The sequence below is a fragment of the Mesoplodon mirus genome (genome assembly GCF_964341445.2).
Source record: "Mesoplodon mirus genome assembly, chromosome: 4".
In the NCBI taxonomy this organism is placed as follows: Eukaryota; Metazoa; Chordata; class Mammalia; order Artiodactyla; family Ziphiidae; genus Mesoplodon; species Mesoplodon mirus.
In genome coordinates, this window is record NC_138979.1 from 103,083,453 (window position 1) to 103,096,783 (window position 13,331).

At 38.2% G+C, this 13,331-nt stretch overlaps 1 protein-coding gene across 5 annotated transcripts in view; it reads left to right on the forward strand.

Annotated features, from left to right (window-relative positions):
• Positions 1–13,331, forward strand: part of ZNF106 (zinc finger protein 106) — a 63,074-nt gene that overhangs the window by 34,288 nt on the left and 15,455 nt on the right. For all 5 annotated transcript variants that reach the window (XM_082619148.1, XM_082619152.1, XM_082619149.1 and 2 more), the window contains 9 exons: positions 398–1,031; positions 2,493–2,562; positions 3,899–4,053; positions 4,137–4,197; positions 4,708–5,046; positions 7,024–7,804; positions 8,163–8,218; positions 9,089–9,234; positions 10,696–10,830. In XM_082619148.1, coding sequence (XP_082475274.1) covers positions 398–1,031; positions 2,493–2,562; positions 3,899–4,053; positions 4,137–4,197; positions 4,708–5,046; positions 7,024–7,804; positions 8,163–8,218; positions 9,089–9,234; positions 10,696–10,830 — 2,377 coding nt within the window. The remainder of the gene's footprint in view (positions 1–397; positions 1,032–2,492; positions 2,563–3,898; positions 4,054–4,136; positions 4,198–4,707; positions 5,047–7,023; positions 7,805–8,162; positions 8,219–9,088; positions 9,235–10,695; positions 10,831–13,331) is intronic.

A 13,331-nucleotide genomic window follows, 5' to 3' on the forward strand; every position in this document is an offset into this window, starting at 1 on the left:
CTGTAACTTGTATCATTGAGATTGTAAAGTTCTTAGCATGGTGTCTGCTGCTTGTTAATGCTTAATAAACATTTTTGTTTATTTTTTATTTGTTTGCTATAAAAATTACATATTTATTATTGTTGATTTAGAGCTCCATATTAAATAAAACCCTCAGTTTTTATTCCCTCCTTTTGTATATAGCTGTATACAAATATCTAATTTGGTACTTGTTACATTATAATACTTACAATAGAGTTAACTTACTTTATGTTTAGAACTCTTAATGCTCCTTGAGGGCAGAAACCATCTATTTATATTTGTAACCTCAGTGCTTAACAGAGTCTGGCACATTAAGTGGTGCCCCCTCTCCCAACCATGTCTGATTAATTATTTTTCTTTTTCTTTCTTTCTCAAGGTTCGGCATCGAAATGGTGCCTCTAGTTCAAAATGAACAAGAGGTCTTGGATTTGGATGGGGAGCCTGATCTGTCCAGTCTAGAAGGATTCCAGTGGGAAAGTGTTTCCATTTCTTCATCCCCTGGGTTGGCAAGGAAGCGAAGCCTTTCAGAGAGCAGTGTGATCATGGACAGGGCTCCTTCTGTGTTTAGCTTCTTCAGTGAGGAAGGTACAGGCAAAGAAAATGAGCCCCAGCAGATTTTTTCACCTAATAACTCATTGAGGTCTGCACAGAGTCAGAAAACAACCATGGGCCTTAAGCAGGAAATGACACCTCTAGCTGCCTCCCTAAGAACGGGTGAAAGAGCTGAAAATGTTGCTACTCGAAGGCGACATAGTGCACAATTATCATCTGACCATACGATACCTTTGATGCATTTGGCAAAAGACCTGCACAGCCAGGAGAGCTCTACACCACTTTCAGAGAATCACAATGCCCAGGAGAATAATGGAGAAGGAAACTCTTTATCATCAAATGCATCCTTAGCCCTTGCAATCTCCAGTTTGACAGATGCAGCCACAGACAGTAGCTGTACTTCTGGTGCTGAACAAAATGATGTCCAGAATATTAGAAAGAAACGAAGAGCCACTGGAGTGAGTATGATTCCTGTGCTTTTTGTAGAACATTTCATGTGGTGACTTGGCCTTAATTAGAAAGACTTAACTGTTTAATTTTTCTTGGGTGTCTGGGGTTGTGGTTCTCCCTACTCTGGAATAAAAGATTTCTGAAGCTTACTCTTACTTTCATATTCTTATCCTACTGATTTCTTTAACTGAGTAACTCTAGTAAGTTAGGTGCAATTGAATATGAATGTATAGTACTAGGAAAATATGAAGTCATCTCTAAAACTAGTATCTAAGCCAATGATTCTTTGTATCACCTGACCAAGGAATGAGCCACATCTTCAGCTGTAACTTTATCTGTTTTCATGATGCATTCTGTACTGCTGAAGAAAGGTACTCTAGTGTTGCATTTGTAGGGCATGTATGCTTGTCGGACCCAGGACTACTAAGCTTAACACTAAGGTAGTTTTATACTATGAGAGTACATCTATATGAGCATAGTCTTAGTCTCTGTTACTCTATCTTTTGTACTTAAGTTACCCAGCCTGGTCTTTTTAGAGTCCATTACTTCACTGATACTTCTCTTTTGGCACCTCTGATGTTAATATTGCCTAACCCTTTCAGGAACCCTTTCTGAAAAGAAAGAGTTGCTGGTGGTAATATAGTCTGGAATCTGTCACTGTGTGAAAATGGGCTGTTTCCTTTAATATTGGGACAATACAACAAAGTAGTTATTCCAACTCTGCTCCTTTGAGCTAGATGCTGTAGTGGATATTATTGGTTGAGAGATTGTCTTATGACAAAGCTAATATCTTGGGGCTTGTCTCGGGCTGTTGAGTTTTTTTTTTTTTTAATTTATTTATTTATTTTGGGTTGTGTTGGGTCTTCGTTTCTGTGCAAGGGCTTTCTCTAGTTGTGGCGAGCGGGGGCCACTCTTCATCGCGGTGCGCGGGCCTCTCACTATCGCAACCTCTCTTGTTGTGGAGCACAGGCTCCAGACGCGCAGGCTCAGTAGTTGTGCCTCACGGGCCTAGTTGCTCGGCGGCATGTGGGACCCTCCCAGACCAGGGCGCAAACCCGTGTCCCCTGCATCGGCAGGCAGACTCCCAACCACTGCACCACCAGGGAAGCCCTGTTGAGTTTTTTGTTGTAAAGATTTTCTTGCTGAATTCTAAAGTAGAAACTATGAAATCAGATACATGTATTATTAGCTTTTACCAAGGTGATATGCTTTGCATAAGCCCTGTGGGATTAGCATCCCTCTAGGATGCTAGGGAGGTACTTGACCTTGGATTGTATTTTTTTTTAATCAGATACATTCATTCAACTAATATGAGTTCATACCATGTTCATGAGACTCCTACTGCCCTGTTAGAGATGGTAGAATAATGAAGAATAATGTATGACTATCTTAGAACTGGTTCTTTTTTTCCCCTCCTGGATAATGGCCTTTACATATTTAATATTATTCAATTTTCTTTATCTCCTTAGGATGGATCTTCTCCTGAACTCCCAAGTCTTGAGAGAAAAAATAAAAGAAGGAAAATTAAAGGAAAGAAAGGTATAGTATAGAATATTCTGGCAGAAATAAATTGTTCTTACAGCAATTCAGCCTTTTTACAACTTGATACAGAGTGTAGCTTATCAAACATGGAATGCCCATTTATTTATTTATTTATATTTGATATTTTTGTCATCTTGCTTAAGGGCATAGAAAAAGTTTGATTTCCTACTATATCCAGTTTCAACTGTAGAAGAAATATATGATGCCACCTAGACCTGAAAGCTAAAGTTAATATATATCTTGGACAAATTGAATTCAGTGTATAGCTAGAAAGTGTCACTGGGCCTTTTCAGTGGGGTGAAGAGGAATAGGACATTTAGTAAAAATTTTATCCCTCTTGGTCATTTATAGCCATTTCTCTCACTTTCCATTTTTGAGGCATCTTGGTTGCTCTTCTCATGTGAGTTAAGTAGAGAAGTTTTTATTGTGGCTCCCTGACTGATACGCTTCTATGACTCTTGCCTTACACTGACTCTAACACCGTTAGGGTATAAGGGCTAGTGCAGGAAGTGATTGGATGAACTTTCGGTGATTGGATGTGATAGATAAGGTGGGAGTCAAGGGTGACCTCATTTTCTGGCTGTGGCAATTGGGTGGATGATGGCATTATTTGTAGAGCTAGAAAACTCCATGAGAGTTTCAGGTTGAGGGTAGAGGAAGATGGTGAGTTCCCTTTTGGATCCCTTGAGTTAAAGGACTTTAGAGACACCTAGGTAGAGGCGTCAAGTTGGTAGTTGTATACGTGGGTCTGGAGTTTAGGGGAGAGGTCTTGGAGTATTGAATGGGAAAGAGGCAAACATAAAGATGACAAATATGTGCACATAGTAGAACATTTTATTTAAAGTAACTTAAGTGTACTGTTTCAAAGCTATATTTTCTTCAGGATGCCTTTTGTAATAAAGAGAACTACTTTAAATTAACAGACTAGAAAAATATGAATCGGGAAGAGGGTGCAAGCAGTTCAGGTTTGGGGCCCAATCTAAGTCAAAGCCTTGGGTGAAGAGGGTAGTAGATAAAGGAACATGGGAAATGAAACCTACAAGAGTTGATTTGCCTGGGGCAGAGATTTTGCTTGGAAGGGTCATGGTGGAAGATGGTGATTTGGTAAATTGGTACCATGTGGTGGTACGCTTGAAACCATGAGGCTTGGTTTCTAACAACAGCAGGCTTGACTACATGATTTGTAAAATTTGATGAGTCTCCTTTCAGTGACCTAGTGGGGAGAAAATAAAGGCCTGTCCTAGACAATTGATGCAGTTCCATCTTCTGAGGAACTGTATTATTAAAGAGAAGTCTCCAGTATTAAACTGAACCTTATGGTTTCTTTTGACAGAACGTTCTCAGGTTGACCAGCTGCTGCATATTTCTTTAAGGGAAGAAGAACTAAGCAAATCATTGCAGTGCATGGATAACAACCTTCTGCAAGCCCGTGCAGCTCTTCAGACAGCTTATGTTGAAGTTCAGAGGCTACTTATGCTCAAGCAGCAGGTAGTAGCAGATGGAATGTCTAGTGAAAATGGATCATCTTGAAGTTGGATTTAAAAATGGTTAACAAAATACTTTATTTTTAGATAACTATGGAGATGAGTGCCCTGAGGACCCATAGAATACAGATTCTACAGGGATTACAAGGTATTCAGAGAATCTGATGGATTGGACCCTCTGTAACTTGTTACTTTTTGGTTTTCTGTGGAGGGGAATTAAAGTAGATATGAAAAAGTTAATATGATTTTTCTCGTGTCTCCTTGGTTTCATCCTTCTATAGAAAGGCCTGTGAGACTGTATATCCCCAAAATGCTTAGCAGTGGAGATAATGTTACAGAAAGAGTCCTGGGTTAGGAATCCCAAGACTAGGGTTCAAATTTTGGCTCTTCTGTTAGTACCGATGTGACTTTGGATAAGTCGCTTAAAATCTAAAAAATTGGAATATTAATGCCTGTTCTATCTTTATCTTTGGTGGTTATATATATATATAATATATATTATATAATATTATATGTAATATAGCTTATATAGTAATCTATTTTAAAGAATTATGAGGGTTTTTAAAATTCTCTTGTAATCTTTAAAAATACAAATTGGCTCAGAAATGAGTGGCTTTTCAGATAACATTTTTGCATTTGTGTATGTTTCCCATTCTAGAAACATATGAACCTTCTGAGCATCCAGACCAGGTTCCCTGTAACCTTACACGAGAACAAAGGAACATTAGATCTCAAACATCTGCTGATGCCACACTGCCGCCTACTCCTTTTTTCCCAGTTTTCCTGGAGCCTTCATCTTCCCATGTGTCTCCATCATCCACTGGAGCCCCCCTCCAAGGAATCACATCTACTTTCCAAACCCATGGCAGTGTTCCCGCTCCAGACTCATCAGTTCAGATTAAACAAGAACCCATGTCTCCTGAACAAGATGAGAATGTGAATGCTGTGTCACAAGGCTCTGCTTGCAATGTGTCCAAGGAATTACTGCAAGCTAATAGTATGTAAACTTTTCTCTGGGTTAAGGGCAACCCTGTAGTGGGCCTACGGCAATTTTATATCAATGATGTAACATCATACTTGCCCATTAAAACTGAAGTTATTACAGTTTTTCTTGAAGTTTTCTTATTTAGGAAGATTATTTAAATATTGGTAACCTTTTTCTAATTTTCTCTAATGTAAGATTACCGAAGTGACTTTGGATTAGCACTTAACAGGTTTAATTTATTAAGATTGGTGCAGAATTATTTGGTTTTTGTGAGATAAATGGCATTGAAGTTGTTCAGTCAATTTTCTAGATAAGATATATCCTCTGAATTTCTCCTTACTTAACTATCTTTATCATTTCAAGTACAAACTAGGGTTAATATAGACCTGAGGAGCAGGTGGCCATGATGAAAGGCAGAGAGGGCTCTGGGGTTTGGAATCATCTAATAGAAACTTGGGTGGTTTTGAGAAATAGCCAGGGTTTTTACTCTCTTCATAAAATAATTCTTACCTAGTTACCATTTGAGAATAACTTCCAAGCTATTTAAAATCTCATCTGAAGTTTGCATAACCACAGTGGTGCTACATTGAAAATTAAGTAAGAAGCAAACAGGGACTTCCCTGGTGGTCCAGTGGGTAAGACTACATGCTCCCAATGTAAGGGACCCGGGTTCGATTCCTGGTTGGGGAACTAGATCCCCCATGCATGCCACAACTAAGAAGTCTGCATGCTGCAACTAAGAAGTCTGCATGCCGCAACTAAGAAGCCCGCATGCTGCAACTAAGAAGCCTGTGAGCTGCAACTAAAGATCCCACCTGCTGCAACTAAGACCCAACACAGCCTAAATAAATAAATAAATAAATAAATATTAAAATGAAAGAAGCAAACTGATATTGTGTGATTTTTTTTTTGAGCAAAAACAAAAAGTCTGAAGAATTATCCTACATTTTGCTATCTGTTGCAACACTAATCATTGATATCTACATCAAATGTATATTATCTTTCATATTGAATTATGTTATTTTTATATGGATACTATTTAGTATTTTTTAAAAACTAGTAGTATTTTTTTTAAAAATAGCTTGTATTTTATTTCCTTTTCTGATTGCAAAACTAATTCATGTTCATTGTAAAAAATTGGGAAACTATAAAAATGTGGATTTGTTATTTTGTTATATATTTCAGTCTTTTAAAATTATAAATGTTTATGTGTTTACATGAGACTTTATACAAAGGACAAGTCATAGTCTGTTATAACTTGATTTTTTTCCCACTTAATTATCATGATCATTTTCCTGTGTCATAAAAATAATTCATCTAAAACACTATTTTACTAGTATAATATTTCAGAAGTTGCATAATATGAATATACAATAATTTATATAATCTTTGAATATTTACATTTTTTCCTTTTTTTGTATTCTGTATAACGCTACATTGTATATGTCTTTGAGTATGTCTGTGATTATTTCATCAGTTTAAATTTCTAGACATGAAATAACTAAGTCAAAGAAAATAGACATTTTAAGTCAGCTGACTTTTTAACCACTAGTATGTAGCTAAATTGGATGATATACAGGTAAAATGCATAATGAAAACTTCTAAGAAATAAAGGTGAAAGCACTTTAGCTAAATATTTAAGCGTCTACTAAGAATAAAACACATTGTTAAATATGTGGACATTTCAAACAAGAAAGAAAAAAGATCAATAGAAACAATCCCTGCCCATAAAAGGAGCTTTTGTACGGTATAAGACATGCATGTAATTTGTGAGATTAATGCAAGGCAAAGTATATAAATACTGTAATAGAAATATGTGTAGGTTATGGGAAGTTGAGGGGTGAGATAACTAAACCATGACTGTTAAAGTTGTTAACATATCGAAATGTCATTATTTGGTAGAAGTTCAATCAGTGATAACTGTAGTTTATGACAAAAATACCAGACACCAAAACGATGGAATAATTCTTTTTTTCCTTCTCACTTCAGGAGAGATCAGTGACAGTAGTCCAGTTTATCCAGTTATCACTGCAGCATTGTCCTTATCAGAGCTAACAGAGAGATTCCATGAGCCTAGCCAAGAACTGAAGTTTTCTGTGGAGCAAGGAAATACCAGAAACAGAGGGAACAATCCCTCTTCCCAATCAGCTGGTCTTCCTAGCATAAATAAAGAAGGTGAAGAGCCAAACAGAGGCAACAGCGGGTCTGAAGCCTGTACCAGTTCTTTTCCAAGATTGTCCTTTGCTTCAGAAACCCCTTTAGAGAAAGAGCCCAACTCTCCAGCTGACCATCCAGAACAACAGGCAGAGTCCACTCTGACATCAGCTGAAGCTAGGGGGAACAAGAAAAAGAAGAAACTTAGGAAGAAGAAAACTCTGCGGGCTGCCCATGTTCCTGAGAACAGTGACACTGAACAGGATATATTTACTGCTAAACCTGTAAGGAAAGTAAAAACTGGAAAGTCCACTAAAGGGGGGAAAGTGACAACCTCCACCTGGGAAGATAGCAGAACTGGTCCAGAACAAGAGAGTGTCAGAGATGAACCAGATAGTGACTCGTCTCTGGAAGTCCTAGAAATTCCTAATACTCAGTTAGAAGTGGTAGCCATTGATTCTTCTGAAACTGGAGAAGAGAAACCAGACAGCCCATCTAAAAAGGATATTCGGAACTCCACAGAGCTAAACTCATTAGAAACTTCTCGCTCTGGTTGTGATGAAGTTAGCTCTACCAGTGAGATTGGCACCCGTTATAAAGATGGCATCCCTGTAAGGTAAGGACTCCGTGTTGGTCCAATCAGAACAGCTTTCACCATTCTGTTCTTGAAAAATAGAACTTTTTGTTCTGAATCAGAATTTTTTTAAAGAGTCACATTTATAGAAAATCAGTAGGGATAATGGGCATGGAAGAATCAAACCTTAGCAATGGAGATTTTCTGCTTTCTCTTTTGTGTTGTAAATATTTACTGTACTTTTATTTCCTTTCATAGAAATTTCAGATGGAAAAACCGATCTCTTATATCATTGCTATTTTGTCCATTTATAGAATAATCTTTTGAGTCAGGAAAATGTAAGTTTTACTGCCTGGCCTGTTCACAAGATGCTAAGAAGACTTTTGCTATTATTTTGTAGTGTGGCAGAAACTCAGACTGTGATCTCCTCCATAAAAGGATCAAAGAACTCTTCAGGTATTTGGTTGTTCAGTTTTATTTAAATTAATCACAGAAAAAAAGTCTTGTAGATATTAGAGCCAGGGTTTAAATCTACTTAAATATGCTTATACAGTAGGGGACGGGGACTGGGCATGTTACCAAGAGGATTGCTTTGACCAGCAGTTATGGTATCCCTAAATCCTCAAATCCTGGCATTTCAGTTTCTTCCTCCCATCTCTTACCTGGCTGTCTTATGTGTTCAACTAATTAGTATAGTTGGCCTTCTGTATCTTCGGTTCTGTCTCTATGGCTTCAACTAACTGCAGATCGTGTAATATGCATTTATTGAAAAAAAAAAAAAAGAACTCGTGTGTAAGTGGACCTGCACAATTCAAACCACGTTGTTCAAGGGTCAGCTGTAAACAGGAGGATGTGTATAGGTTATATACAAATACTACGCCGTTTTATATAAGGGGCTTGAGCATCTGTGGATTTTGGTGTGTGGGGGGGTGGGGGAGTCCTGAAACCAGTCCCCAAGGGACAATTGTATTAAGGTTTTGTTGGCTCTGGGGGGTTTTGCTTTGAGAAGGAACTACTTAAAAAATAATGCCTTACTCAACAAAATAACTGGCAGCAGAGGAAACTGGATGTGGAAAGATACTTGGTGCCTTATGGGTATCACTCCAAGCTCACTATATATGTATCTTGTTCCGAAGTGAAAGGTCTTCCCTGCCTTTTCTTATTATGAAATCTTCATAATGAAGATCACTAATGAAAATGTGGTGTTTTGCTGGGGGAACTAGGCTTTAAGGAGAATCCAGAGACCACTTTTTCGTAATGGTTTAAATTTTTTAGTATCTTGAGACACAAGTAGACACATCTCTGAAACATATTCTTGTTTTCTAGAAATATCTTCAGAGCCAGGAGATGATGATGAGCCCACAGAAGGGAGCTTTGAGGGGCACCAAGCTGCAGTGAATGCAATTCAGATATTTGGGAATTTACTGTATACCTGTTCAGCAGATAAAACTGTCCGAGTTTATAATCTCGTGGTAAGTTGATACATCAATTTGAATATTTTTGCTTGGTTGCAGGTTTTAGAAACTCCAAGTAGCTCTCTCTTAGACTAGGAGTTTATTTGCTGTCCAGAGATGGAGTGGGCTTTAGACTAACTTTAGATACAGTTGATCCAGTGGCTCAGTGGGGTCACTGGAGACTTAGTTTCTTTCTTTATGTCCATTCTGCCTTCTCTGATATCACCTTTTCCTAAAGCAAGTTCTCCTCCTGCTCACAGATAGATGTCAGTAGCCACAGGGGTTTCTTTTCCCTCCCACCAGCAAAAAAGTGTCCTGTGCTTTCCTCTCTGAACAATCACTTGGCAAAAGGAAATGGGATTATAACAATAGGCTCGCGACAGTCAGGTCCCAGCCCTGGAATTGATGCTGAGGTTTGTCACATAGCTGCTACATAATAGAGAAGAGATAGAGTGAGTACTGGGGAAGTAGTCAATATAAGAGGAGGCATTTTCCCTGAGAGTTGATTAATTATCCCAGTTATTAAGAAGAGCATCGGTCTTCCACTACCCCACACTTAGGATAATCTGATGCTCATTACTCTCAATTTTCATAGAATGGACTTTTGAGTTTTGAGTCTGGTATGCGTCAAACTTAATTCTGTTTATCCACAACGATAGCCAAGAAACTTTAGGAACACTATGTTTGAACAAATATGGTGAAAGTATTTGAAATTGATGAAGTCCTTGAAAATCAAAAGATTAGATAGATGATGGACTGAGAAATGTGTTTGCTGTAGGCAACAGGTATATAGGTTCCTTTAGCCTAATAATGTGAGGGCAACAGGGATGACTGAAGGAAGGAAGCAATGGTACCAGGAGGTGTGACTGTAAGATTTGGGGAATTGGTTCTAATTCTGAACTGAAAGGTAAGTGTAGGTATATGTGTACATTCTAAATATATAACAGTATGTGCACAGAGACAACAGGATGTTCCATTATGAAACCACACCTGGAACACTAGACCTGTGATGGCACCTGACATGTCTTTGAATATTGTGGCACATTCTCTGCATACTGATCAAATGCAGGAACTTAACTGGGTAATTAGTTATAGTTTGGATTTGCTAGCTTTTTGGTCCATATGTTGGAGAGCCTTGCCCTAGATATTAACTAAAATTCTGATCTGTCTTATAGCAAATTGCCCTAAGTTGGCCAGAAAGTTTGTTCAGGTTTTTCTGTAACATCTTATGGAAAAACCCAAACGAACTTATGGCTCAGTTAACATATAGTTGCAGGTACCTCAGTACATGTGACTGTTTGCTGGGCATTCAGTGAACAGGTATTTACTGAACACCTTTTGATACCAGGTACTATTCTAGACTCTGAGGCCACAACAATGAACTGTATGTTTTAGCATCTTTTTTTTTTTTTTTGAGGAAATGCATTATCTAATCCATTTATATCCACAAGTAATGATCTGAACTGTGCTTGACTTTAGAGTCGGAAGTATATTGGTGTCTTTGAGGGCCATACCTCCAAAGTGAACTGCCTCCTGGTTACTCAGACCTCTGGAAAGAATGCTGCCCTTTACACTGGTTCCAGTGATCACACCATTCGCTGCTATAATGTTAAGGTAAGTGGGTCCAGCAAAATCAAACATGATAATATAGAAACACTTTGACTGTATTTACTGTGTAGAGTGGAGACACTGAGACAGATGCTTCATTCTGTTCACTTTCTTCTGAACTTACTTCAGTACCCTGTATAGCCTTTGGAACAAATGAGGCTTAGATCTAAACCATGTTTTCTGTCTCTCTCCACCAGTATCTCTTCACTTACTACTATTAATAATATACCTCCTTTGATCTTTTCAACAATTACTCTTGATTTTTATTTTCACATCATATGCCAAAATTAATACTAGAGAGAAAACAAAATGTTTAAATTTTTTAAACCTGAAAACATAGAAGTAGATATCTCCTCTGAGAAAGAATTTTCTAAATGTATTGTAAGAAATGAGAGAAAATCATTTGCATTAAATATATATATTATAGGACTTCCCTGGTGGCACAGTGGTTAAGAATCCGCCTGCCAATGCAGGGGACACGGGTTTGATCCCTGGTCTGGGAAGATCCCACATGCTGCAGAGCAACTAAGCCTGTGCACCACAACTACTGAACCTGTGCTCTAGAGCCCGTGAGCCACAACTACTGAGCCCATGTGCCACAACTACTGAAGCCCATGCTCCTAGAGCCCATGCTCTGCAACAAGAGAAGCCACCACAGTGAGAAGCCCACGCACCGCAAAGAAGAGTAGCCCCCGCTCACCGCAACTAGAGAAAGCCCGTGCACAGCAGCAAAGACCCAATGCAGCCAAAAATAAATAAATAAATATATATACACACACACACACACACACACACACACACATATATTCTTTAAAAGATTTGATTGTTTAAGACAAAATTTATAATTCCAAAGATTAGGTTTTTAACTTATATAGATGGAATGTGTGGTAACAGGAACAAAGGAAAGGGAAGATGGAATTGTGCTGGTGCAAGGTTCTTATATTTTATTGGGGATAAATCAGTTTTACTTTGAACTAGATTGTTACAATTTAAAGAGGTAGCCTCCAGAAGGCTGGCTCACAGCTTCAGTGTGCATCAGATAGACCTGGAGAGCTTGTTAAAACACATATTACTGGACCCCACTCCCAGAGCTTCTGATTCAGTAGGCTTGGGATAGGGCCCAAGAATTTACATTTCTAACATGTGATACTGATGCTACTGGTGTAGGGCCCACACACTGACAACAGCTGCCCTAGAGCAACCACTAAAAGAATAAAACAAAGAAAGACAGCTAAAAAATTTAATAGAGGAATTAAAATGGCATACTAAAAAACACTTGTTTAATGCAAAACAAGTCAGAAATGGGGGGACAGAAATAAAAATGAGACAAATAGAAAGCAAATTGGAGTCTAAATCTAGCCATATTTAATAATTATATTTAATGTGAATTAACACTAAAATCAAAAGGCAGAGATTGACTAGCTAAAGAACAAACATCAAAATCTGCTGTCTACAAGACACACCTTTTAAATTCAGACACAGATTGAATTAAAAGAATGGGAAAAAATGTACTATGCAAATAATAACAAAAAGAGCTAAAGTGATTATGTTACTATCAGGCAAATAGACTTTAAGACAAGGAATACTACTGAGACAAGGGTGGCATTCCATAATGATAAAAATGTCAATATAGCAGGAAGATAGAACAATTAGAAATATATGTACGTGGGCCTCCCTGGTGGCGCAGTGGTTGAGAGTCCGCCTGCCGATGCAGGGGATACGGGTTCGTGCCCCGGTCTGGGAGGATCCCATATGCCGCGGAGCGGCTGGGCCCGTGAGCCATGGCCGCTGGGCCTGCGCATCCGGAGCCTGTGCTCCGCAACGGGGGAGGCCACAACAGTGAGAGGCCCGCATACCGCAAAAAAAAAAAAAAAAAAAAGAAATATATGTACGTAATAACAGAGCACCAAAATATGTAAAGTAATACTGGTAGAACTACAGAGGAGAAATAGACAAATCCACAATTATAGTTGAAGACTTCAACACCTCTCTCAATACTTGATAGAGTACTGGACAGAAAATCATCAAGGATGTAGAAGAACTGGACAATACCATTAACAAACAAGATCTAATTAATATTTATAGTTAAAAAAAATTAACATTTATAGACTCTGCCACCCGAAACAGCAGCATACACATTCTTTCCAAGTGCATATGGAGCATTCACCAGTATAGACCATTGCTGGATCATCAAATAAGTCTTAAGTCTTACTGAGAATCTTAATTAAAAGGATTGAAATCATTTAGAGTATGTTCTCCAACCACAGTGGAATTAGGAATCAATAACAGAAAGAAATCCACCAAAAAAAAAAAGAGAGAGAAATCTTTCTTTCTGGAAGTCCGCAAGTAAGGGGTAATGAAATAGCATACTTCTAAGTTACCCATGATTCAAAGAAGAAGTCACAAAGGAAATTAGAAAATATCTTGAACTAAATGAAAATGAGCATCCAGCTTAACATTTGTAGGATAGCTAACGCATTGCTGAGGGGGAAATTTCTAGTTCTAAA